Source organism: Equus caballus, chromosome 1 (assembly GCF_041296265.1).
Source record: "Equus caballus isolate H_3958 breed thoroughbred chromosome 1, TB-T2T, whole genome shotgun sequence".
Taxonomy (NCBI): Eukaryota; Metazoa; Chordata; class Mammalia; order Perissodactyla; family Equidae; genus Equus; species Equus caballus.
Genome location: NC_091684.1, coordinates 37,572,250 through 37,594,642, shown reverse-complemented (window position 1 = coordinate 37,594,642; position 22,393 = coordinate 37,572,250). Strand labels below are relative to the sequence as shown.

Sequence of the window (22,393 nt, the reverse complement as noted above, 5' to 3'; positions counted from 1 at the left end):
AATTATTGATTATTTTGTTACCATTTCATTGTCTAAAGAAAATGTCACTGGCCTGTAAAAATTGAGGCTTAAAAGTCATAGTTTTAAAATATGTTATATCTCTTTTGGAGCAGAAAGCGTTTGGTCACCTATATTATGCCTAACGGATTATTTAATTGTTTTTCTTATTAGGATCCAACTCTGAAAAAGATGGAATGCAGCATAGTGTCACCAAGCACAGAGGTATAATTACACTTTATAGGCATCAGAAAGCTGCTTTTGCTATCACAAGTAGGCGAGGTCCTACCCCCAAAGCAGTAAAAGCTCAAATAGCAGACCTTCCTGCAGGAAGTAGTGGAAATATCCTTGTTGAACTTGATGAGGTAAGTAGTTTTTTTCTTGGAATACTCTGATTTTTAAACAGATATCTTACAGATTGAGAGCTAAATTGTTGTCCTAGCTTCCAGAATTGTGTTTTTGTATTTTTAAGTGAAAGAACTGGAATTAATAACGTTTGGAGTACTCCAGCAACGTGATCCAGAAAAACCGCCAACTTCTTTAAATTTCTTCTGCCTCTTGTAATTTTTACCAGCTTAACTTTGATTATTTTCCTAGGCAAGAAACCCTACAAGCTACATAAGTCATTCATAAATATAAACTAATTCACTCCTGTAGCAGTGATTGCAGAGATGTTATAAACAGTGAAAGTTAACTTTTCTCAATCTTATCAATGCCAGGAATTACTGCCGATATTCAGAGGATAAGTTTGTAAGTGTCAAATAATTGTCCCCTACCTGACTTTTAGTCAACCTGGAATTTAGTAAATTTGTGATGTGAGGTAGGGATCTAAATTTATTTTGCCATATGAACAGTCAGTTATCCTGCTAGTGAATCCTTTCCTCCCTGCTTTATAATGGCACCTCTGTTATATATCATGCTTCGTTTATGTGAGGATCTGTTTAGGGTTTCTATTCTGTTTCATTGATCTACTTGTTCTACAGTACCATCTTCTTTAAAGACGATAAGAAAAAGTGGTTTTTGAAAATCTTACAGTCACATTATTAACTATGGAATGAATGTTCTAGGTAGTTCTTTTGGTTGCAAGACGTAGGAACTTATCTGAGTTCAGCAGTGAACTATCAATGCTAAAAGACATGTATTTAATATATTTCTGTAAATATAGGCCTATTTTAGGGGCTGGCCCTGTGGCCTTGTGGTTGAGTTCAGGGCGCTCTACTATGGCGTCCTGGGTTCACAGGTTCAGATCCCAGGTACCAACCTACACCATTTGTTAGCCATGCTGTGGTGGCAACCCACATATAAAATAGAGGAAAATTGGCACAGATGTTAGCTCAGGGCTAATCTTCCTCAAGCCAAAAAAGAGGAGGTTTGGCAACAGGTGTTAGCTCAGGGATAATGTTTGGCAGCAAAACAAACAAGCAAATAAAATATATATATAGACCTGTCTTAAGTTTCTTTTTTTAATCAAAATCTTAGCTTATTGTCTACATTTCTTTTAAAATAGTCTATGAATGAAGGCTTTTCACTGATTAAATTCTTCTCGTAATTCAATCGAAAATTTATTGTGATTTTAATATTTATACCTCTATGGTTTGCATTGTTCTTTCTCGACTTAAAAGTAATTTAAAAAATATGTGTGTATCTTTCTGAGGGGACAGTTTTTTTTGTATTTAATTATAATAAAATTACTTCTAAGTGAGAGGTTATTAATCTTGTGGTTATAGTAAACAGATGCCCTTATTCTGTCCCTTAAGCAAATATAAATAAGGACAGATCTTTTTATCTCATATTCTCTCTATCTGGTAAGTTTCTTTGGGGAAGGGAGAAGAAGAAGAAAACATGTCACTTAGGACCATCTCTAGAAACGGCATGTATTCTTTTATTCCTTACCCCCAACCTGAAAAAAGCATTTTACTTTATTATTGAAAAATGTTTATACTTGTGATAAATATATCCGATAATTGGTTAATTGGTTAATGGTAACACTGTGAATTCTTAGATGGTGACTTCCAGTTTCTCATAATAAAATTTCAAATGCATTGTACTTTTTTCTGAAATTCTCTTTTCAACTAACATTTAATTTTAGGCCCAGAAGCCTTACCTGGTACAACGGAGAGGAGCCGAATTTGCCTTGACAACTATAGTGAAACATTTTGGCGGTGAAATGGCAGTGAAGTTGCCACATCTCTGGGATGCTATGGTTGGTCCACTGAGGAATACAATTGACATAAATAATTTTGGTGTGTACATATTTTTCTGAGTTGGGTTTTTAATAAATTTCAGTGTCTTTACATATATCCTTCAGATATATGTAAATCAGTGTCTTTACATATATCCTTCCTTCAGTGTCATTACATATATCCTTATAAAATAAAAATGCCTAAACTTGTTTATCTCAGACCAGCTAGTAAGTTTTAAAATGGAAGGTTGGTAAAAAAATTTATTTTAACTTATTTTCGTGTCATTTTGTATATTTTTTTGTTTTTTATTTTTTCTGTTATGTATTTAGAAAGAGATAGTTGAAATGGATCATTATGTTATTAAACTTCTTTAGTTGCTTTGTGTTGTATCTCAGCACTTAAATTAAGGGCATGTTATTTAATTTTTATGTTAAAAAGCAAAATAGACTCTCCCATGGTAGCTGAGGAGGTACTAAAACTTTTTGTGGGCTCTAGATTTTGAAAAATTATTTGCAAGGTGATATGTGGTTAAATCAATATATTTTAATAGATGGAAAGTCCCTCCTGGAAAAGGGAGATGGTCCTGCCCAAGAACTGGTGAATTCTCTGCAAGTTTTTGAAACAGCAGCAGCATCAATGGATTCTGAGCTTCATCCCTTGGTAACTAATGCAAGTGTAGTTTTCTTCTAATAAAACAAGTAATCTTAAGGCTTGGCAAATACAACTTTGATGTCATCCCCAGTAATTGCGTTTTCTTTTATATGGTATAACTAGATTCCTTCTTTCCTGACAGCACAGTACTTGTGGTCTTTGAAACAGATCTTAGCCACGGGGGAGTGAGGTCAGGGCTCTGATGACATGGAAGCCAGGTGTAAACAGGAAAGAAAGCTGCAGCCCTATTCATCTTAATAATATTTATCTTAATAATAGAGCTCCAAGAAAGGAAAAGCATAGGTAATAACACCTCTTCCCAAGATAAGTAAGTGTAAAGGTAGAAGGAAGTTACCTGCCTAAGGTGAGACTAGTCAGTGGCAAAGGTAGAACACTGATTTGTGTCTTTTGACTATTAAAATATTTCTTACGAAAAAGTTGGGACAGAGGGAGGAGGAAAATAGACTAGAGAATTAATTGTCTGATTTTTCTATAGAAGAAACTTGTATTCTTCCCATATAACTGCAATAGGAATATCTCTGCAATTTATAGCACTGTGAAAGGTGCTAACTCCAATTCTCTATTCATATCTGTAAAGGGAAAATCTAGAACAGAGTAGAGAAAAATGATCTTTTTCTGTTTATGTAGTAATAAAGTATGTCCTTTTACTTGTTAAATTTCACTGATTTATCATTACTAAAGCAGGACAGAATCTATCCTTGTGTTCTTACCCTCCATGATTAACAACCAGCATTCAGCTGAGCTGTAAGGCTAGTCTGTCGAGCAGGTATCTGGCTCTCATTAACATTAATCCTGGCGTTCTGTGCAGCAGGCATTTAACAATGGGATATGTCATGCTATTGTGATCATAATGCCTGTGGTAAGCCAGGAGGTTAAAGTGGAAAATACCTACCAAAGTATGGTGCCTAGAACAAAACAGGATCTCTCAGCCCAGTGAATAAAAAGTATGTACCTAAACCTAAACCAATGCTGCCAAATTTGAAGGGGACTAGTGCTGTGTGATGTCATTTTCCCAACCTCAGTAGGAGAATTTTACAAGTGCCTTTTGATGTGTTCCCTGTTAATTTTGGAAAGAACTGAGTATTCTCTGATGCTTGGAGAGAGGATGTTGAGCAGTGGAGAAGTTCTGCACCTTTTCTTTTTAAATACTTCTACACTAATCCCCCCTTATCTCCAGGGGATACATTCCAAGACCCCCAGTGGATGCCTGAAATTGTGGATGGTACCAAACCCTATATATACTGTGTTTTTCTCCTGTACATGTATATTTGGTATATATGTGACACCAAAACTAGCATGAATTTCTTTTTCTTTCTTCAAAATGTCATGGATACAAGATTCTTTCTTACCATAAATCTTAGCAGCCTCAGCATACAATTTTTTTTCTTATTCACCTTTTCACTTAGAGGAAGCACTTTATGGCTTCTTTTTGGAATATCCAAATTGCTAGCATCACTATTCTTGCCTTTGGGGCCATTATTAAGTAAAATAAGGGTTACTTGAGCATAACCACTAGGATACCACGACAGTCGATCTGATAACCAAGGTGGCTACTAAGTGACTAACAAGTAGGTAATGTATACAGCATGGATATCCTGAACAAAGGGATGATTCACCTATTGGGCGGAATGGAGTGGGCTGGCACAAGATTTTATCAGGCTACTCAGAACAGCACACAATTTAAAACTTATGAATTGTTTATTTCTGGAATTTTCCATTTAATATTTTTGGACCACGGTTGACTGCAGTAACTGAAACACAGAAAGTGAAACTGGATAAGGAGGGACTACTGTGATACTGAGTTTGGATTTAGATTAAATTTTATTGAGGATGTTTTAACAATAATGTTTTGAGGTAATCAGAGATATTCTTGAATTTAGAGTCACTTAGAATGTTGAGAACCTCTGAGTATGGGCTATTATAGTTATATTTTAAACAGTAGATTCCCTAATGAGTATTCTGATTGTCTTAAACTCTTTGTTTTTAGTTGGTACAGCATTTGCCTCATCTTTATATGTGCCTTCAGTACCCCAGCACCGCAGTGAGGCACATGGCTGCTCGTTGTGTTGGTGTCATGAGCAAAATAGCTACCATGGAAACCATGAATATTTTTTTGGAGAAGGTACTTCCATGGCTGGGAGCAATTGATGACAATATCAAACAAGAGGGTGCAATTGAAGCACTTGCCTGTATCCTTTTTTATTTTGACAAACTATTCAGAAATTATATGCATTTTATTTAAGGATGACTAAAATAAAATTGATTTGTTCAGATATGCACATAAATAGCCTGCCCTGTTCTGAAAAGAAAACTACTTTTTTACATTTTATTTTGAAGTATTTTTATATTACATTATAAATACATTACAAATATGTTTTTTAATGAAAATTTTCACACAAAGCTTGAAGAATAGTTATTAATTTTAAGAATTCTTTTTAATAGGCAGAAATAATTTTATGTACTTTATGAACTGTATCTAGTAACTCATCTATTTCTTTGGTTTATAAGCAATGTTTTATTAATATTAATCAGATACTACATAGGCATATTATAAACATGTTTCCAAAGTTCATTACTTGGGTGGAAAATACTAAATGTACTAAATAACTAGAAATATACAGGGAAGCCCTTTGCTAAGGGTATGGCATCCACTGACATTCTTTAACTTGAAGTACATGAAAGATAAGAAAGACGGATGGTGATCAAATGAGTAGAAACTCTGGTTCAGAAATGCTGGAGATTGCAGGAGGACTGAACTTACTGGACCTGCTTTGTCCAGTTGTTGATTGTCAAGATCCTGGTGGGAAATTTGGAATTAACCTTTGAGTGACCCTAGTTGTCCTCCCTTGCTTGCAATGTAACATGTTATTTTGGTATTGGAATTCTAAAAACTTGTAGGAATTTCTCTATGAAAAAAATCTTATTAGTAAAGCTTCTCCAGCTTTCCTCAGATAAAAAACATAATTTTATATTACTAATCATGAGAAAGTTACGTAATGTTTGCAAAGGAGCAGCAGCATGCAAATGCTGTTATAATTGAATCATCGACCTTGAGAGGCAGTCTGTTCTCTCATAATACAGATGAGAAAATGGGGAACAATTTTAGAAATTACAATCTTAAGATGTCAGTTTGTTTGCAAAAACATGTACCTCCGAACCATTTGGAAATTTCCTTAATAACTTACTCAGGTGTAATGGAACAACTGGATGTTGGTATTGTTCCATATATTGTCCTTTTAGTTGTGCCTGTGTTGGGAAGAATGAGTGATCAAACAGACAGTGTAAGATTCATGGCTACGCAGTGCTTTGCAACACTAATTAGACTCATGCCACTTGAGGTAAGTTGAAGATACTTGGTTTATGGACTTAATGTTTTCTATAACTTCATAATAACTGTAACACTTTTTAAAGAACAGGTCAGGTTTTAAAAAAAGACATTTTGAGTATGTTTATATTACAAGCACTAAGAATTTCATGCTTTAATTTTTTTTCTTTAACACACAGGGTTTTAAGTAAAACTATGGTTCCTATAAGAATGATAATTCATTGATGCTATTCTAGAAATCGAATTGTTCTTAAGTATCCCTGCTAACATCTAGGTAAAGATTCGGGTGCTGACGTTTATATGAAAGGTCAATTTGAGAGATGGTAATTGAAAGTGTAAAAGGCAAATGAAGCCTCTGTGGGAGTATGGAGAAAGCAGACTAGAAGTTGTAGAATTTTGGAATATATTCATGGGATAGAAATAATGTTTGTGGCCACTGTGGGAAGAAGAAGTGGCTTGAAGCAGGGGAAGAGCCAGGACCCTACCACCAAGCTGCTTAAAGTATTTTGATGAGATTTTTGTAATTCAGGAAATAAGTAGATATGCAGTTCATCTGTGTTGTAGCATGTATCAGTACTTCCTTTTTATGACTGAATATACTCCATTGTATGGACACACCACATTTTGTTTATCCATTCACCAGGTGATAGACATTTGGGTTGTTAATAACTTTTGGCTATTACAGGTAATGCTACTATGAACATGCACTTATAAGTCTTTGTGTGGATGTGTGCTTTTATTTCTTTTGGGCAGATATGGAGGAATGGAATTACTGGGTCATATGCTATTTAACTTTTAAGAAACTGCCGAACTGTTTTCCAAAGTAACTGTACTATTTTACATTTTCCATTCCTACCAGCAAAGTATGAGTGTAAATTGGATAGGATCTTTGAAAAAAAGTTTTGCTATATCTGGTAAAGTTGAAGATTCCCGTCCCAATGACCCAGCAAATCCATCCTATGTATGTACCCTAAATAAATTCATACACATGTACCAAGACACATCTTCAATAATATTTATTATAGCATTATTTATAGTAGTCTAAAACCACTCAAATATTCGTCATTGGTAGAGTAGATTTGTTAACTGTGGATTATTATACTGCAATAAGAATGAACAAAATACAGACACATACAACAACATTAGTGAATCCTTAACATAAGATTCCATTTTTGTGAATTGCAAAAATAGAAGTACATGGGATACATACTTAGGTGATAAGGGTATAAAAAAATAGGAAAGAAATTGCCATGAAAGTCAGTGAAATGATTACCTCTTGAGGAAAAGAGAGTGGATTGTCACTGAGAAGGAGCATATGGGATCTTCTAGGATGATGGCAGGGCTATTTTTCTTGGTTTGGTAATAGTTATAAAAGTCTTCTATAGTTTATTAAGCTGTACATTTGTTTATATATTTCTCTACTTTGTTTATATATTTCTCTACATGAATATTCCACAGTAAAATAACCACCATGACAAAAAAAAATTACTAGACTATTGCATCAAAAGACCCAAGTGTCATTTCCAGAACTGTTTCCATCCTCTGCTTCCTAGGTCTTAATCACATCCTTTATCTCTTGGGGCGTGCATCATCTTACCTGTAAACGAAATTGGTTATACTTAGTTCCCTTGGCCGTCTTTAGCTTTCAAATCAATGAGTGGTGGGAAACTATCATGTGTTCTTTGAGCAAAGGAGTAGATGATGAAAGCACTGTTTTAGGGAAATTAGTCTAGTAGCTGAAAGCATTGTCAGGAAAATCAGTTTAATAGCTGTTTGAATGTGGATTAGAATGGAAGTTCCCCAAAACAGAGCCCAAATCCACTGTGAGGTGACAAAGGGTCTAAACTGCTTTTCTTTAAAAGGGAAAATAACAGTACTTGATAATAGATTGGCAGAGAAAAGAGATTTTAGACTTTAGAGATTGAGAAAAGATTGGTAAGGTTCCCTTTGATAGATGTAAAAATTACAAGAAGGTGATGCATATTTTGCTTCCAGGCGTGATAGAAAAACAGGGACCAGATTTATACTCCCACCTTAACTAGAAAACCAGGCAAAATGAATCAAATAATGGTTTTTAGATGTTGAACAATAGGCAGCACAGAACAGTGATTCATGAGAGAAGGGAAACAAATGAAGTGCCCTAGCTTATTGTCTGGAGTGAGTGTCCAGGCCATGGGACAAGAAAGCGAAACCTAAACAGCTTAGCAGTCTCACCAAGTTGAAGAGTCGGAGTTCAGAATGCAGGGAAGACAAGATGGCTAGAATTTGCAAGGCAGAGTACCTGAGAAAGTAGCTGCACAGAGAGGAAGCTCCAGAGGTCCACACAAGGGCTGAGTATTCATCTGGGCATATGTTTGAGACTAGGGGAAAAAAATTTAAAAGGGAGTAGGTGGGACAATTCCTAGAGCTCATAAGGGCCAGGAATAGTTTGTGTTTCCACTAAGCTGAGTCAAGAGACCTTCCACCATATAGAGCATCGAGTACAGATCTTAGAAGTATATTGCCTGAGTAGTGGGGCCAAATTAGCCCTTGACAAAAGGCTGATTTGGACCTGCTTTAACAAGGCTTAAAAGCAAGCCTTAGGGGCCGGCCCAGTGGCACAGTGGTTAAGTACACACGTTCCGCTTCTGGCGGCCAGGGTTCATCAGTTCGGATCCTGGGTGCAGACATGGCACTGCTTGGCACACCATGCTGTGGTAGGCGTCCCACATATAAAGTAGAGGAAGATGGGCGCAGATGTTAGCTCAGGGCCAGCCTTCCTCAGCAAAAAGAGGAGGTTTGGCAGCAGATGTTAGTTCAGGGCTAATCTTCCTCAAAAAAAAAAAAGCAAGCCTTAAAAGGATCAAATTGATTTCAAGTAACTTAACTACATCCCAGAAAAAAGCCTAAACTATTTAAAAGAAAAAAATCCCAGCACCCAACAATGTAAAACTTATGATGTTTAGCACCCACCAAAAAATAACCAGGTATGAAGTTATGTCCAATAACCAGGAGAAAAGTCGGTCAATAGAAGGAGAACCTGAATTGACCTACATAATAGAATTAGTAGACAAAGACGTTAAAATACACTTCATATGTTCAAGAAGGTAGAGGAAAGCATGAGTGTAATGAGGAGCAAAATGGAAGATATAAAAAACAACCCAAATTGAACTTCTTGAGATGAAAAATATAGTTACAAATAAAAACACATTGGATGGGATTAAAGCAGATTGGACACTGTGAAAGAAAAGATTAGTGAGTTTGAAGACACAGCAATAGAAACATGCTTATGTCATGCAAGTTCATTCCTGTTCCTCTTTATCTTGATTTCCTCTATTACATCTTCTTGGGAAGAATCATGTACTTTTCTGAAATATATACTGTCAAGGATTCAGGAACTATCAACCAGTGGTTTGACAGGAGCTCTAATTCCCTTCACTGTTAGTAACTCTTGCTAATTTTATAGGAATTGGAGTGAGGAAGATACTCAGAGGAAGGGTTACTGGCACTGAACAATATTTATGACTCTTGGCCTTAGGGTTTCATTGTTAGGAAATGGACTTCATATATGGCTTTATATCTGGTTGAGGATAAACGTTTGAAGATTTTGTTACTTCTTTGTAAAGCATTGTGAGAAAGTCCTCATTTTGATGATTGTCATGGTATTAGATGTGCTAAAATGTTAGTTTATATCTTATTAAAGTTACTAATTCTCAAAGCTTGTGAAAATATAACGCAGTCATTTTTAAGTCTCAGTGTATCTACTTCACTCCTCCAATACTATTTCTGGTGTTATATGGAGTACATATTTTAATTGAATTTAATTGAAATTCTGTTTCCAGAGTTTTACATTTCTTAGTTTTAGAGATAACATAGGGCAGTAGATCTCAAGCTTTTTGGTTGGTCTGAGGATCTCTTTTACACTCTTAAAAAATTGAAGACCCCAAAGAGCTTTTGTTTATCAAATTTTCTGTAATAGAAATTAAAACTGAGAAATGTAAAAAGATTTATTCATTTAAATAATAAACCCATTAGATGTTACCATAAGTAACATTTTTTAATGAAAAGTAACTGTTTTCTAAAACAACAGTAAGCCAGTGAGAAGAGTGACATTGTTTGACGTTTTTGCAAATCTCTTCTATGCCTGGCCTAATAATAGATAGCTGGATTCTTGTTTGGGCATTGAGTCTGTTGCTACATGTTGCTTGGGTTGAGGTATACGAAGAAAGTCCATCCTCATAGAGATAGGTAGTTGGAAAAGTGAGCAGTATTTTGACTGCCTTTCCAAATTATTGTGGATATTCTTTTATCTGATAGCATACCAAAACTCAAAAAGAGAAAGCTTGTTAAATTTATGTGCAATATAGAATCTAAAATCCTAGCGGTGAATGTGTAATTTGTCTTACGTTAATATTCATTAGTTTGTCTTACACTTTTGAATAGATCTTTTATTCATACATGTTTTGTAAGATAATGCATTGGTTATTTGGAAAATACTGGTTCACTGAGTTATATAAATCTTTTAAAGGTTGATACATTTCATCATACAATAACAAAAAATTAGATTCATTACTATCACCAATGGAAAATTCTTTTTAAGTATTGGGAAGCTGTCAAGCTCACAGCGCCATGTTTCTCTTGAAAGCTTGAATTTTATCACTGGCAACAAGTTATGTCAGTTGTTTTCCTTGAAGTGACAAATTTATTTTTGAGAAAATGTCAGCCAAATACTGAAGTCAAAATAACCAGAGTTTGTCAGTCCATTCAAGTAAAATGTTGCATAATAAATGGCTAGATCAGCTCACAATTTAAACAATCTCACAAGTGCTTTCCCTCAACATATTGTGCTTTGATATGCAGCAGGAGTGCTTTATGTGTACTTCACTTTTTGTTGCACGGAATGTTAAAAAGATGTGCATTCAAGGGTTGAGGTTTAATAAAATTATTTTTACTGCTTCAAGGACATTCTTAAGTGAAACTAGCTTTAAAAAAAAATGCCGGTGCATGGCTGTGAGGAATACAGTGACTACCAGTACATTTGATGCCGTTGCCTTGATTCTTTGTGAGGCAAAAGCAGTTTTCCCCACCATTACTGTTGCAGCATTGGTACAGATGTTAACACGGTGAAAAACGCAAAGTGTCTTTCTTTTATTATGAAACACTTTTTACCTCAATGACCCTTTGAAAAGGTCATGGGGATGCCACAACTAGAAGGACCTGCAACTAAGATATACAACTATGTACCGGAGGGATTTGGGGAGATAAAGCAGAAAAAAAAAAGGTCTTGGGGATCCTGAGGGGTCTGCAGACAGCATTTTGAGAACCAATACCTTGGGGCATCATAACACTAAAACTGAGAAGCTCCAGTAACAGCATTTTACTTAAAATAAGCTATACAACTTTATTTGCCTCTTTATCAAATAATGCATGGTGTGGGAAAAATTAAATTGTAGCTATGTTCTTTAAAATACCTCAAATGTGTTTGTTTAGTAGTCTCATTATAGCACTTTTAATACTTGTCAAATTCTTTAAAGTCTGCTTGTTTGTCTTTCAGTCTTTAAAATTATACTATTTTTGAATTACTTTTTTCTCTGCATTTATATTTTGAAAAGGCTTGAAATTATTTTATAATCTGAGGATGAAAAAATTGTGACTAAATAGTTTTAATACACTTTAAAAAATCATTTTAGGCAGGCATTCCAGACCCTCCAAATATGTCAGAAGAATTAATCCAATTGAAAGCCAAGGAACGACACTTTTTGGAGCAATTGTTAGATGGGAAAAAATTAGAAAATTACAAAATTCCAGTACCAATCAATGCTGAACTCAGAAAATATCAGCAGGTAAAGTTTTATACTTGTCTTGAAAATATAAATAGTGACTATTCCTTTTGAATGTACCTTGAAGAGTTTTTTTAAATTATTTAGTAAAATCTTAGATTTAGTGTCTTATACCCATTTATTTCTTTTTTGCCTGTAAAAATACAGATTTTTGGTCTGTGCAAACGTGTTTTTTACAAGAAAAAAATTCTTATGGCCTGTTAACATTTATAATTTTTCTCTTTCTCCCAACCTTTCAGGATGGTGTGAACTGGTTAGCATTTCTTAATAAGTATAAACTTCATGGAATTCTGTGTGATGACATGGGTTTAGGGAAAACTTTACAGTCCATCTGCATTCTAGCAGGAGATCATTGTCACAGGTAATTTAAAATATTTTAAAAGAAGGCTTCCAGATGCTGAGAAATGTAAACAAGCTAGTTAATTTATTGTGTTTTGTTCTTGTAAAGGGCACAGGAATATGCAAGATCAAAATTGGCAGAATGTATGCCACTTCCTTCCTTGGTGGTTTGTCCGCCAACATTAACAGGTCATTGGGTGGATGAAGTAGGTAAATTTTGCTCCAGAGAATATCTCAATCCATTGCACTATACTGGACCTCCTACTGAAAGAATAAGGTAAGAACTGTACAACAAAAAATGTTTGATCTTTTGCTTTAAGTAGTTTGGAAGAATTAAAATTTATTAAAAATGAATTCTAGTTAGTTTTTTTGATTGTCAGACATAGAAACTAATTTAAGAAGGTGAGTGTACATTGTAAAGATATAATTATCTTTGATGAGTGAGACTTATCAAAATTCAAGGACTTTAGCCATTGTTAACAATCAAGTGGGCTTTCTAAGTATTGGAACTAGAAACTAATGAACCAAAGCCATCTCTGTGCCCTTCTTGCTACCCTTTTGACCATAGCATCTCCTAGCTGCTTCTATTGTATTTTTATTCTCTACCCACTTTCCCTAAGAGCTCCCTTTTCCTTCTTCTCTCTCCCCAAAAGTGCTTTTGGTCCACAATGGCTACTCCAGGTGCCCTGATACCGTAGCAGCAATAGAGTTCTATTAGCTTTGCCCTGTTTGTGTTAACTAGTACATCTCTTATGTTCCTAAATACAAATTTTGAAGAGCGCAGTCTCTTTGATTTCAGTTTATCTTTTAAAGCTTGGATAATCATAGGTTGCTGATTACTCCATAGTCTTGCTGCCCTCTGTATTAATAATAGCTGACATATATTGAACACTTAATGGCCAGGCATTATTCTAAGCAGTTTTATATTTATGTAAAATTGTATATTGTGTATTCTCACAGTCACCTTATGAGGTGTGGGTACTATTATTCTTCCCAATTTGCAGATGAGGAGTCCAAGACATGGGGACTGGGTCCAAGGTCACTCAGCTAATTGGCAGAATGAGGATTTGAACACAGGCAGTTCAACAGCTTGCACTCTTTAGGAACTTACTGTAGTGTGTGTTAGTTAGAATTCATTCACTTACGGGTGATAGAAACTCAACTCAAACTAGCTTAAGTGAATAGGAAATTCATCAATTCACCAAATCGAGAATTTCAGTGGTGAATTCTTGCTTCAGGCATATCTAGATTGCTCTCATTTGCTCTTCTTCCCCATAAATAACTTGTTCTATTGGTCTGTGCTGGACTTCAGTCTAAAATTGGTGGATAAGATGACCATGGACAGTCTTAGACCCACATTCTCCTAGCTTGGCAACTACAGTAAAGAGAGATCTCTCTTTCATCATGAATGTATCAATGCTGGAGATCACTCACTGGCCTTGTTTGGGTTATCGCCAAACCAGCCGCTGTAGTCAGGGAATAAAATACTGTGAATGGCTCAACCTGATTCAAATACTTCATCTCGTTGGTGATAATGGGGACGTGTGATTGATAGCTGCTCCATCCCCGCCCCAGCACAACATGGAGTGGTGAAGGAAAGTTGTTGGCAGATAAAGTTAAAATGTCCACCGCATTTTGAGTTAGATACCTGTCTCTTTCTAATCACACTGATTTAAAGGCAACAAGGCCAAGTCATAAGTGGAATGGCCTTCAAGTAGCAGGGTCAGAGATGTAGAGTAAGCAGAAGGGAATGTTGGGCTTAGTAGGCAAATTGAAAGCACCTTATATAATGGTAGCTGTAGTTTCCCCCTTTGAAATTATATTATAAACTCTGCGGATTCCCTGTTTCCTAACCTTACTTATTTTTAAATACAGATTACAGCATCAAGTAAAAAGGCACAATCTGATAGTGGCTTCATATGATGTTGTGAGGAATGACATAGATTTCTTTAGGTAAGAATTAAAATTTTTTTCTTCAGAAAAACTTAGTATCAAATTTGAAGAGACTTAATATTTTCCTACCTCAAAGACTCTTCATATAGTTCCTGACATATAGTAAAAGATGCTAAAATTTTTTTGTTTATTCTCCCTTAGAAATATTAAATTTAACTACTGTATTCTTGATGAAGGCCATGTCATCAAAAATGGGAAAACAAAATTGTCAAAAGCAGTAAAACAACTGACTGCTAATTACAGAATTATTCTTTCTGGAACACCAATCCAGGTAACTATGTACTTTTTTTTTTTTTTTTAATATTTGCCATGTGGAAGAAGAGTTGGCATTTGGCAGTGAATTAAAGGAGAGGTTTTTAATTTTTTTTAGTTTATAGGAATGATGATTTCCTGTAATTACCTTGCTGTTTTGATGGTTCATTTGGTATGTAGCAAACTAGGTTTTAAAATTCATATTTAAAATATAATTTTAGGCTATGTAAATAGAAGTCTTATGTCCAAAGTATGGGAGACATTAGACTGTTCTACACAGGCCATTCTTCTTCTCCAGTATTATACTACAATCTGATTTATTTAACATTGAAAAGCTAGAGGTGAATCATCATATAGTGGAGGTGTGAATACCTGTGGTTAGGAGGCAATTTGAAGGGAAGAGATTGTAGACGTTTATCTTGGAAAAGGAAGGAAATGGGCGCGTATGTGGATGTCTTCTGATAGTTTTGAGAGATTCTGTTATTTTCCAGAGGAATAGGTTGCAAAAGTTCACACCTAGTTTGGATAGCCAACTCTGATGGGAAAATACCCTCCATTCTCCACTTAGCCAAGTGACCTGTAAGATTCCTTCTCAAAAATAATTGATGGTTTTTTATGTATTTGTTACTTTTCTTTTAAGTTTATTTTTGGTGATAGACTGATTATTCTAAGTGTTAGGGTTTTACCCATTAAGTGAACACTACAGATTTTAATAACCACAAGAGATAACTTAATTACAAGCATTTTAAAATTTAATAGAAGTAAGAAGTATATTTAAAAGGGAAAAAAGACTCTTTAGGCTTGAATTATCAAGATTTCTTTTGCTTCAGTTTAAATTTATACAGAAACTTCACAGTATTTTTAAATAGGTTATTGCTTTCACAACAAAAGGTTTTTTAAATTTGTTCTTGTCATTGTTTGCTTAAAGGCCCTCTTTCTTTCTCCCTTCCCCAACTGAACAATTTAGTTCTGAAGTTGTAATGGGGGTTTCGGCACCAAAGATCGATGTTAGCCCAGGGTTGGGGTGGGGCATAGCCTAAATGGGATTAAAAGGATGTCCATATGGGAGGGCAGCCCAGCATGGTGAGCCAGAGCCTGAGCAGAAGGGACAAGGGGGTGGTAGGATGGTACTTTAGTATCCACACATATTGGGAAAGCATCCAAAATGAAAAAGTACTGATTTCTTTTTTCATGAAGCTTTAAAGGTAGAATTGGAAAGAACCTGTGCCAGTTCCTTGTCATCCATAAACGCTGGGTAGATTTGACCTATAACCAAACTCTTCTAAGTTCTTCTTTGTTAAAGAAATGGTGATATTGGCCGAATTCCTTAAATCTTGCTGTTAATTTGAGTGTCAAAGTTAAAAGAATCAGAAACATACTCATCTTTCTGCTCCTCCTATTCACTACCTGATAAATGCCACCAATAGGATTTAAATACTATGGACCAAGCCTTCTTCTGGTGGAAGAGACTTGAAAATTTCCCCCAAATAGGGTAGAGTATTTTCTCCAAGGATGCTGACCTGAATTTTACACATTTAAAATACAGACTTTTACCATATACCTAAAAATGTGGTGATAAACTCTCATCTATGTCATCATAATGGGCTTTCATTAATGTTCCATTTTTTAAGTGTAAGGAAATAATCTCAGTATAAAATATAACTGGTGCTCCTTTCTTATATTTAGAACAACGTTTTGGAGCTGTGGTCATTATTTGATTTCCTCATGCCAGGATTTTTGGGGACTGAACGCCAGTTTGCTGCTCGGTATGGTAAACCTATATTAGCAAGTAGGGATGCTCGAAGCTCCAGTCGAGAACAAGAAGCAGGTATGAAAAAGAGATGTAATTATATATTCTGTGCAAGTGAATATAACTTATTCCTAACTTTTTTAAAGCTATTTTCTCTTATTAACAGGTGTTCTTGCGATGGATGCACTACATCGCCAAGTCCTGCCATTTCTTTTGAGAAGAATGAAAGAAGACGTTTTGCAGGATCTTCCACCCAAAATTATTCAAGACTATTATTGTACTCTTAGTCCTCTCCAGGTTAGGAATCTGGTGATTGTATTTGTGGTTGTTGGTGGTATACTTACTAGTAGAATGTTTTGAGTAAGCCACAAAAGTATTGAATAAAGGGGATTAGCCTTTGGCTTTATCACACTAATCTAGCTTCTGCTTCCCTAGACTTTTGGAATATTCTTTTTCAAACCTAAATGAATCTGTTTGGATATGTGCATTTTGCATATAGCATTAAAACAAAATCCAGTATTATAATTGCTTTCTTATATGTCTAGTTAATTTAAAAAGTTACAAGGTTAAAGTGATAAGGAAATAAGGCAATATTTATAAGGGCCAGCAATCTGCCTGTAATATCATATCGTCAGAACAGCATTATAGATATTGTCAGTCCCCATTTTTGCAAATAAGGAAAGTAAAGCTCAAAAAATGTTAAGTAACTTGCTCAAGGTTACATGGCTAATATACATCAGAGCTGAGTTTCAAACCTTGGGAAGTGGAACCTCATTCCTTTCAAAGTATTATTGCATTGCCAGTAAATTTTTGAAATAAGTTTTGGCTTCTATACAGTACTGATTTTGTACCTAGAGACCATTATCAAAGGAATTTATTGTATGCCTTTCCTTGCGTAGTATTTTAGGAAGGGAAACTGTCCTTTATCTTAGTAAGACATGGCCTGTAATCAGAACTTTCTATTTGAATATTTACTTCATGTTCTAGGTTAGTATGCATCAATCTATTTCAGTATTATGAGTTGATTTAGTATGGCCAAGTGAGTAAAAGATACAGAGACACCCAGAAACTTACCTTCTTTCCCCTCCAATGTTTAGACAGTTAACCTATTAGTATTTATGTATACAACTTGAGTTTAGCAGATAGGACATTAATCTAGATGCTGAGAGCTTTGTGTTCATTTATATGATCAACCTCATCTCCTTGGGGCTCCATTCCTCATTTGTAAAGATTTATTAATATTCCTTGAAAGGAATATTTTAAGGGTAATGAGATGAAGACTTTTTAAAGTAAGTGTAATAAAGAAGAGGTGCTATATGAAAAAAATCTATAGTGATAGACTGGTGGTGGTATTATTACATGAGCATAAAACACATTTAAGTAGACTGGAGGAAGGGAGCTGGGGAGGGAAGTAACATTTGGCTTTATTTAGCATCCATAGCTTTTTATTCTCTACTTCTGTTCTTTGGCACTCTAGATTTTCTTCTCTTTCACATTGTTTTAGCATGTATAAGATAGGAACCCAGAGCCCAGTGTAATGACTTAAACTTGATAAAAGTTCCCTTTTAGGCAGCAGTAGTATTATTTTTAAACTTTGTCTCTGGGAACATACCTATAAGGTCTTGACCATATAACTTCACTTAAGGAAAATATTTGTCATTTACTTGTAAGGGTTCAGGTTCTCTTTTATTGATAATGTTTTTATCTTCTTGAAAAGAATGGAAAGGGCTGGCCCTGTAGCTGAGTGGTTAAGTTTGCACACTCTGCTTCAGCAGCCCAGGGTTTTGCCAGTTTAGATCCCGGGTGTGGACCTAAGCACTGCTCATCAAGCCATGCTGAGGTGGCACCCCACAGAGTAGAACTAGAAGGACCTACAACTAGAATATGCAACTATGTACTTGAGGGGCATTGGGGAGAAGAAGAAAAAGATTGGCAACAGATGTTAGAGCCAATATTTAAAAAAAAAAAAGTGGAAAAATTGAGTCAGGCCTATTTGACTAGTTTTCAGCACCAAATTTAATGTGTTACACTTGTTTTCTAAATGTAATTTTAAAGGAATTCACCAAGATGCAGTGGATAATCTAATCAGTAGTGAAGTATAGGCATCATAACTTATTTTCTTTAATGAGGGCTGATTTGAAATTACTGCTCTTATTGGCCTTTGCAGTTATGTTTTGACTAATTGAAAATAAATATACTTATTACTTTCATGGGGGTGATTTTACAGGTTCAGCTGTATGAGGATTTTGCTAAGTCTCGTGCCAAATGTGATGTAGATGAAACAGTTTCTTCAGCTGCACTTTCTGAAGAAACTGAAAAACCGAAGCTTAAAGCTACAGGCCATGTATTCCAGGTATAGATTATAGTCCACTTTTTAAATGTTGCTGAAGAATGTTCTTCAATACAACAATTTTTACATGGAACACTGAAATATGGCTTTTTAAAATTTATTCAATATTGTGTATACATTCTTGAAAATAGGTAAAAGGGCCAACTTATTTTCATATTCATAATTAGTAATTAGGTAATTGAATATTAAATGTGTAAAATGCAATATACATTTGTATATTGCATAAAAAGAAGGGTTTTAGAGTAGAGAATCTTTTGCTTTCCATTAAAAAATTATTAGAACTCCTACCACAAGGCAGTAATTTTTCTAAACTCGGGGGTTAATTAAAACAGTGGACAAAACAGACTCTTTCCCTTGTAGAGATGAAAAATGAGTAAGTAAGTAAAATACATATTATGTAAGAGAAAAAGAGTATGGGGTTATACAGTATAAGAGGGTAGGTTGTAAGTTTTAATAGAGGGATCAGGGACAGCCTCACTGAGAGGGTGACATTTAAGCAGAGATCTGAAGGAGGATTGAGGCATGCAGATATGTGGGGGAAGCAGTTCCAGGCAGAGGATACCAAAAGTAGAGAAGTCCTGAGACAGTGGATGCCTAATGTGCTTGCGGGAATAACAAATGAAAAAGATGGAAAGCGTTAACTCAAGTTTTTTCTTTTCTCTTTTGAAATAATCACCATAGAAAACCTCCCAAACCCCCTTGCCACCAATAAAGTAAGTACTGTAGTATTTTTAAAGATAGAAGAGGGAAAAGGTGGTTGTGAAGGCTTATACCTCTCCCATAGTGCCCAGCAGTCTCTTGAGCCTTGTCAGTGGAGCTTACTAATACAAATCTTTGTGCCAAGGATGAGACACAAATCATAAGCCAAGTAAAAAGCAAAAGAGAAAGGGTGTGGCTGAATCAGAGAAAAGAAAGAAGAGATCCTATAGGATGCTGATTCTCAAACACAACCACTTGAAATAACTACCTAGCTCCACTTTCCCCTCCTCCACACCAGACCTACTGAGTCACAATACTGTGTAGAGGGGAGAGATTTGCCGACTTATAAGGTCCTCAAGAAATGTTTACACCCACTAAAGTTTGAGACACCCTTCTTTAGGAAATGATGCCTGGTTCCAGAAGCATCTGTTAAGCATTATCAGGCACTTTGAGTGGGAAAGGGTTAGCTATAGAAGCTAATGAATAAGATACTCTTTCTGCCATGAGAAGTTCATTGTCTAGTGGGAGAGACAGACATAAATAGTACAATTTGTACAAATTATAGATGCTCTCATAAACATAAATACAAACTGCACAAGAAGCACATATGAAAGCATCACAGATGAGACATTTGAACTGGTTCTTGACAAATGAGTAGGAGTAGCGAGAAGAGAAAGAAAGGCATTCTAGATAGATGGAAGAGATATTGAGATACAAACATTTGTGGCATGTGAAGTGGACTTGTTTATGCTTTTTTTTTTTTTTTTTTACCCCTTAAAGGCATTACAGTACTTACGTAAACTATGCAACCATCCAGCATTAGTTTTAACACCTCAACATCCAGAGTTCAAGAGTACTACTGAAAAACTGGCAGTTCAGAATTCTTCTCTTCACGATATTCAACATGCCCCTAAACTCTCAGCTTTGAAACAAGTAAGTAGATCTTTTAAGTGTTAGATGAGTGTTGTACATTCCTGATCTGTAACACTAGGTAAATTTGCTTTTCCAAAAGATTACTGATGTGTTTGCTGTTTCTTTTATTTTTTAATTTGGTTTATTAAATTTTTGGTATAGCTTTTTTAAAAAGTGTGTGAAATACATATAGCATAATATATGCCATTTTTAGTGATTTTTAAGTGTACAATTCTGTAGCATTAATTATATTTGTAATGTTGTACAACCATCACCACTATTTATTTCCAAAATTTTTCCATTACCCAAACAGAAACTCTATACTCATTAACCAGTAACTTCCCATTCCCTTCTCCCCCAATCCCTGGTAACCTCTAATCTACTTTCTGTCTGAATTTGCCTGTTATAAATATTTCATGTAAGTGGAATCATACAATATTTGTCCTTTTGCAACTCACTTATTTCACTTATTTTCAAGGTTCATTCATGTTGTAGCATGCATCAGTACTTCATTCATTTTTATGGCTGAATAATATTCCATTATTATTATGGTGATGATGTTTACACTACATTTTGTTTATTCAGTCATGTGCTGACGGACACTTGAGTTGTTCCCACCTTTTGGCTATTGTGAATAATGCTGCAGTGAATGTTGTCTTATAAGTATCTCTTTCAATCCCTCTTTTCATTTCTTCTGGATTTAGATCTAGGAGTGGAATTGCTGGATCATATAACAATTCTATGTTTAACTTTTTCAGGAACTGCCAAACAGTTTTCCATAGTTGCCTGCACCATTTCCATTCCCCCCAGCAATGGGCCAGGGTTCTAATTTCTCTACATCCTTGCCAACATATATTTCACTTTTTTTTTTTTTTTAAATTATAGCCATCCCAGTAGGTATGAAGTGATATCTCAGTGTCAATTTGATTTCCTGTCTCTCATGACTAATGATGTTGAGCATCTTTTGATGTACTTATTAGACATTGTATATCTTCTTTGGAGGAATGCCTGTTTACGACCTTTGACCATTTTTTAGTTGGATTGTTTGTCTTTTGGTTGACTTTTAGGAGTTCTTTTATATTCTAGATTAAGCCCTTATCAGGTATATGATTTGCAAATACTTTTTCCCATTCCGTAGATTCTTTTCATTTTCTCCATAATGTCCTCCATTGTTTCTCATGAGAAATCAGGTGTTAATCTTACTAAGGATCCCTTTTACATGATGAATCACTTTTCTCTTACTGCTTTCAAGCTTCTTTGTCTTTCAAGGGTCTGATTATAATGTGTGTCACTGTGGAACTCTTTGAGTTTATTGGGAGCTGCCTACTCTGCCATTTTGCTCATGTCACTGTCTTGGTATAGCTTTTAAAAAATTCCAAGATTTCAAAAGGTTAAATTAAAAGAACCAATTTCAAGCACCAAAACATTAATGCTAATATCCTTTAGTTCTAACTAGTCTTAAAAATTAATATCTTATAGTAAAATCTGGACTTTAGTAATTCTTTTAGGTTTCTGTAGTTATTCTGGCCTAAATTTCATTGAGAATAACTAATGAATGAAGATTTTAGATTTCACATGGGTTAGTATAGAAAATATTATATAATGGTAATATATAATCATTATAATATGACATCCAAGTATGTATCCTTATTTCACTAAATGTTAAAGAAAGGACTTTTACCATAAAATTGAAGAATGACTATTATGTTTAGGTGGTTTATATATGGAATAGTTTTCTTGTTTGACCAAACTTTGTATATAAAATGTTGATGATTTTCTTAACATAGCTGATACATTAGGTAAAGCTCTAAGATATATTTAGTCAAGGAATCAGCTAATTAGATCTATTTTCAAATAAAAATTGAATTTCATCCACAATTTTAATTATACTACAGGCTTGAAATTATTTTTTAGTTTATTTTTTGGTACATTATTTTTTTTCCTGCAGTTATTTCTGGGAATTAAGATGCTTTAGGAACTCTGCAACTTAGGCCCAGATTGTTTCTGGCCATAGTCACAGAGGGCTGTTTTAGAACCCTTCTTTTCCATTTTCTCAGTTCTTTTCAGCCATGCAAAGTAAAGGTTCTGTCTCAAGAGAGAGAACGTACCTACCTTCCTTCTTTCCTTCTTTTCTTCCTTCCT

At 35.0% G+C, this 22,393-nt stretch overlaps 2 protein-coding genes across 13 annotated transcripts in view; one reads left to right on the top strand and one right to left on the bottom strand.

The window, feature by feature from the left end:
• BTAF1 (B-TFIID TATA-box binding protein associated factor 1) overlaps positions 1 to 22,393 on the top strand; it is a 92,134-nt gene that overhangs the window by 61,805 nt on the left and 7,936 nt on the right. For 4 of the 8 annotated variants that reach the window (XM_023642572.2, XM_070262051.1, XM_070262029.1 and 1 more), the window contains 14 exons: positions 172 to 362; positions 2,087 to 2,240; positions 2,731 to 2,840; positions 4,840 to 5,041; positions 6,042 to 6,190; positions 11,847 to 11,999; positions 12,236 to 12,357; positions 12,445 to 12,612; positions 14,211 to 14,288; positions 14,430 to 14,559; positions 16,227 to 16,368; positions 16,457 to 16,587; positions 18,518 to 18,643; positions 20,120 to 20,272. In XM_023642572.2, the coding sequence (XP_023498340.1) occupies positions 172 to 362; positions 2,087 to 2,240; positions 2,731 to 2,840; positions 4,840 to 5,041; positions 6,042 to 6,190; positions 11,847 to 11,999; positions 12,236 to 12,357; positions 12,445 to 12,612; positions 14,211 to 14,288; positions 14,430 to 14,559; positions 16,227 to 16,368; positions 16,457 to 16,587; positions 18,518 to 18,643; positions 20,120 to 20,272 (2,009 nt within the window). Of the gene's footprint in view, positions 1 to 171; positions 363 to 2,086; positions 2,241 to 2,730; positions 2,850 to 4,839; positions 5,042 to 6,041; positions 6,191 to 11,846; positions 12,000 to 12,235; positions 12,358 to 12,444; positions 12,613 to 14,210; positions 14,289 to 14,429; positions 14,560 to 16,226; positions 16,369 to 16,456; positions 16,588 to 18,517; positions 18,644 to 20,119; positions 20,273 to 22,393 lie in introns of all 8 variants that reach the window. The other 4 variants (XM_023642567.2, XM_070262040.1, XM_070262025.1 and 1 more) reach the window with 1 other exon arrangement.
• Positions 7,179 to 22,393, bottom strand: part of CPEB3 (cytoplasmic polyadenylation element binding protein 3) — a 222,458-nt gene continuing 207,243 nt past the window's right edge. For 3 of the 5 annotated variants that reach the window (XM_070262136.1, XM_070262126.1, XM_070262129.1), the window contains exon 10: positions 7,179 to 7,774. In XM_070262136.1, the coding sequence (XP_070118237.1) occupies positions 7,766 to 7,774 (9 nt within the window). In that variant the 3' untranslated portion in view covers positions 7,179 to 7,765. The remainder of the gene's footprint in view (positions 7,775 to 22,393) is intronic. The other 2 variants (XM_023642644.2, XM_070262139.1) reach the window with 1 other exon arrangement.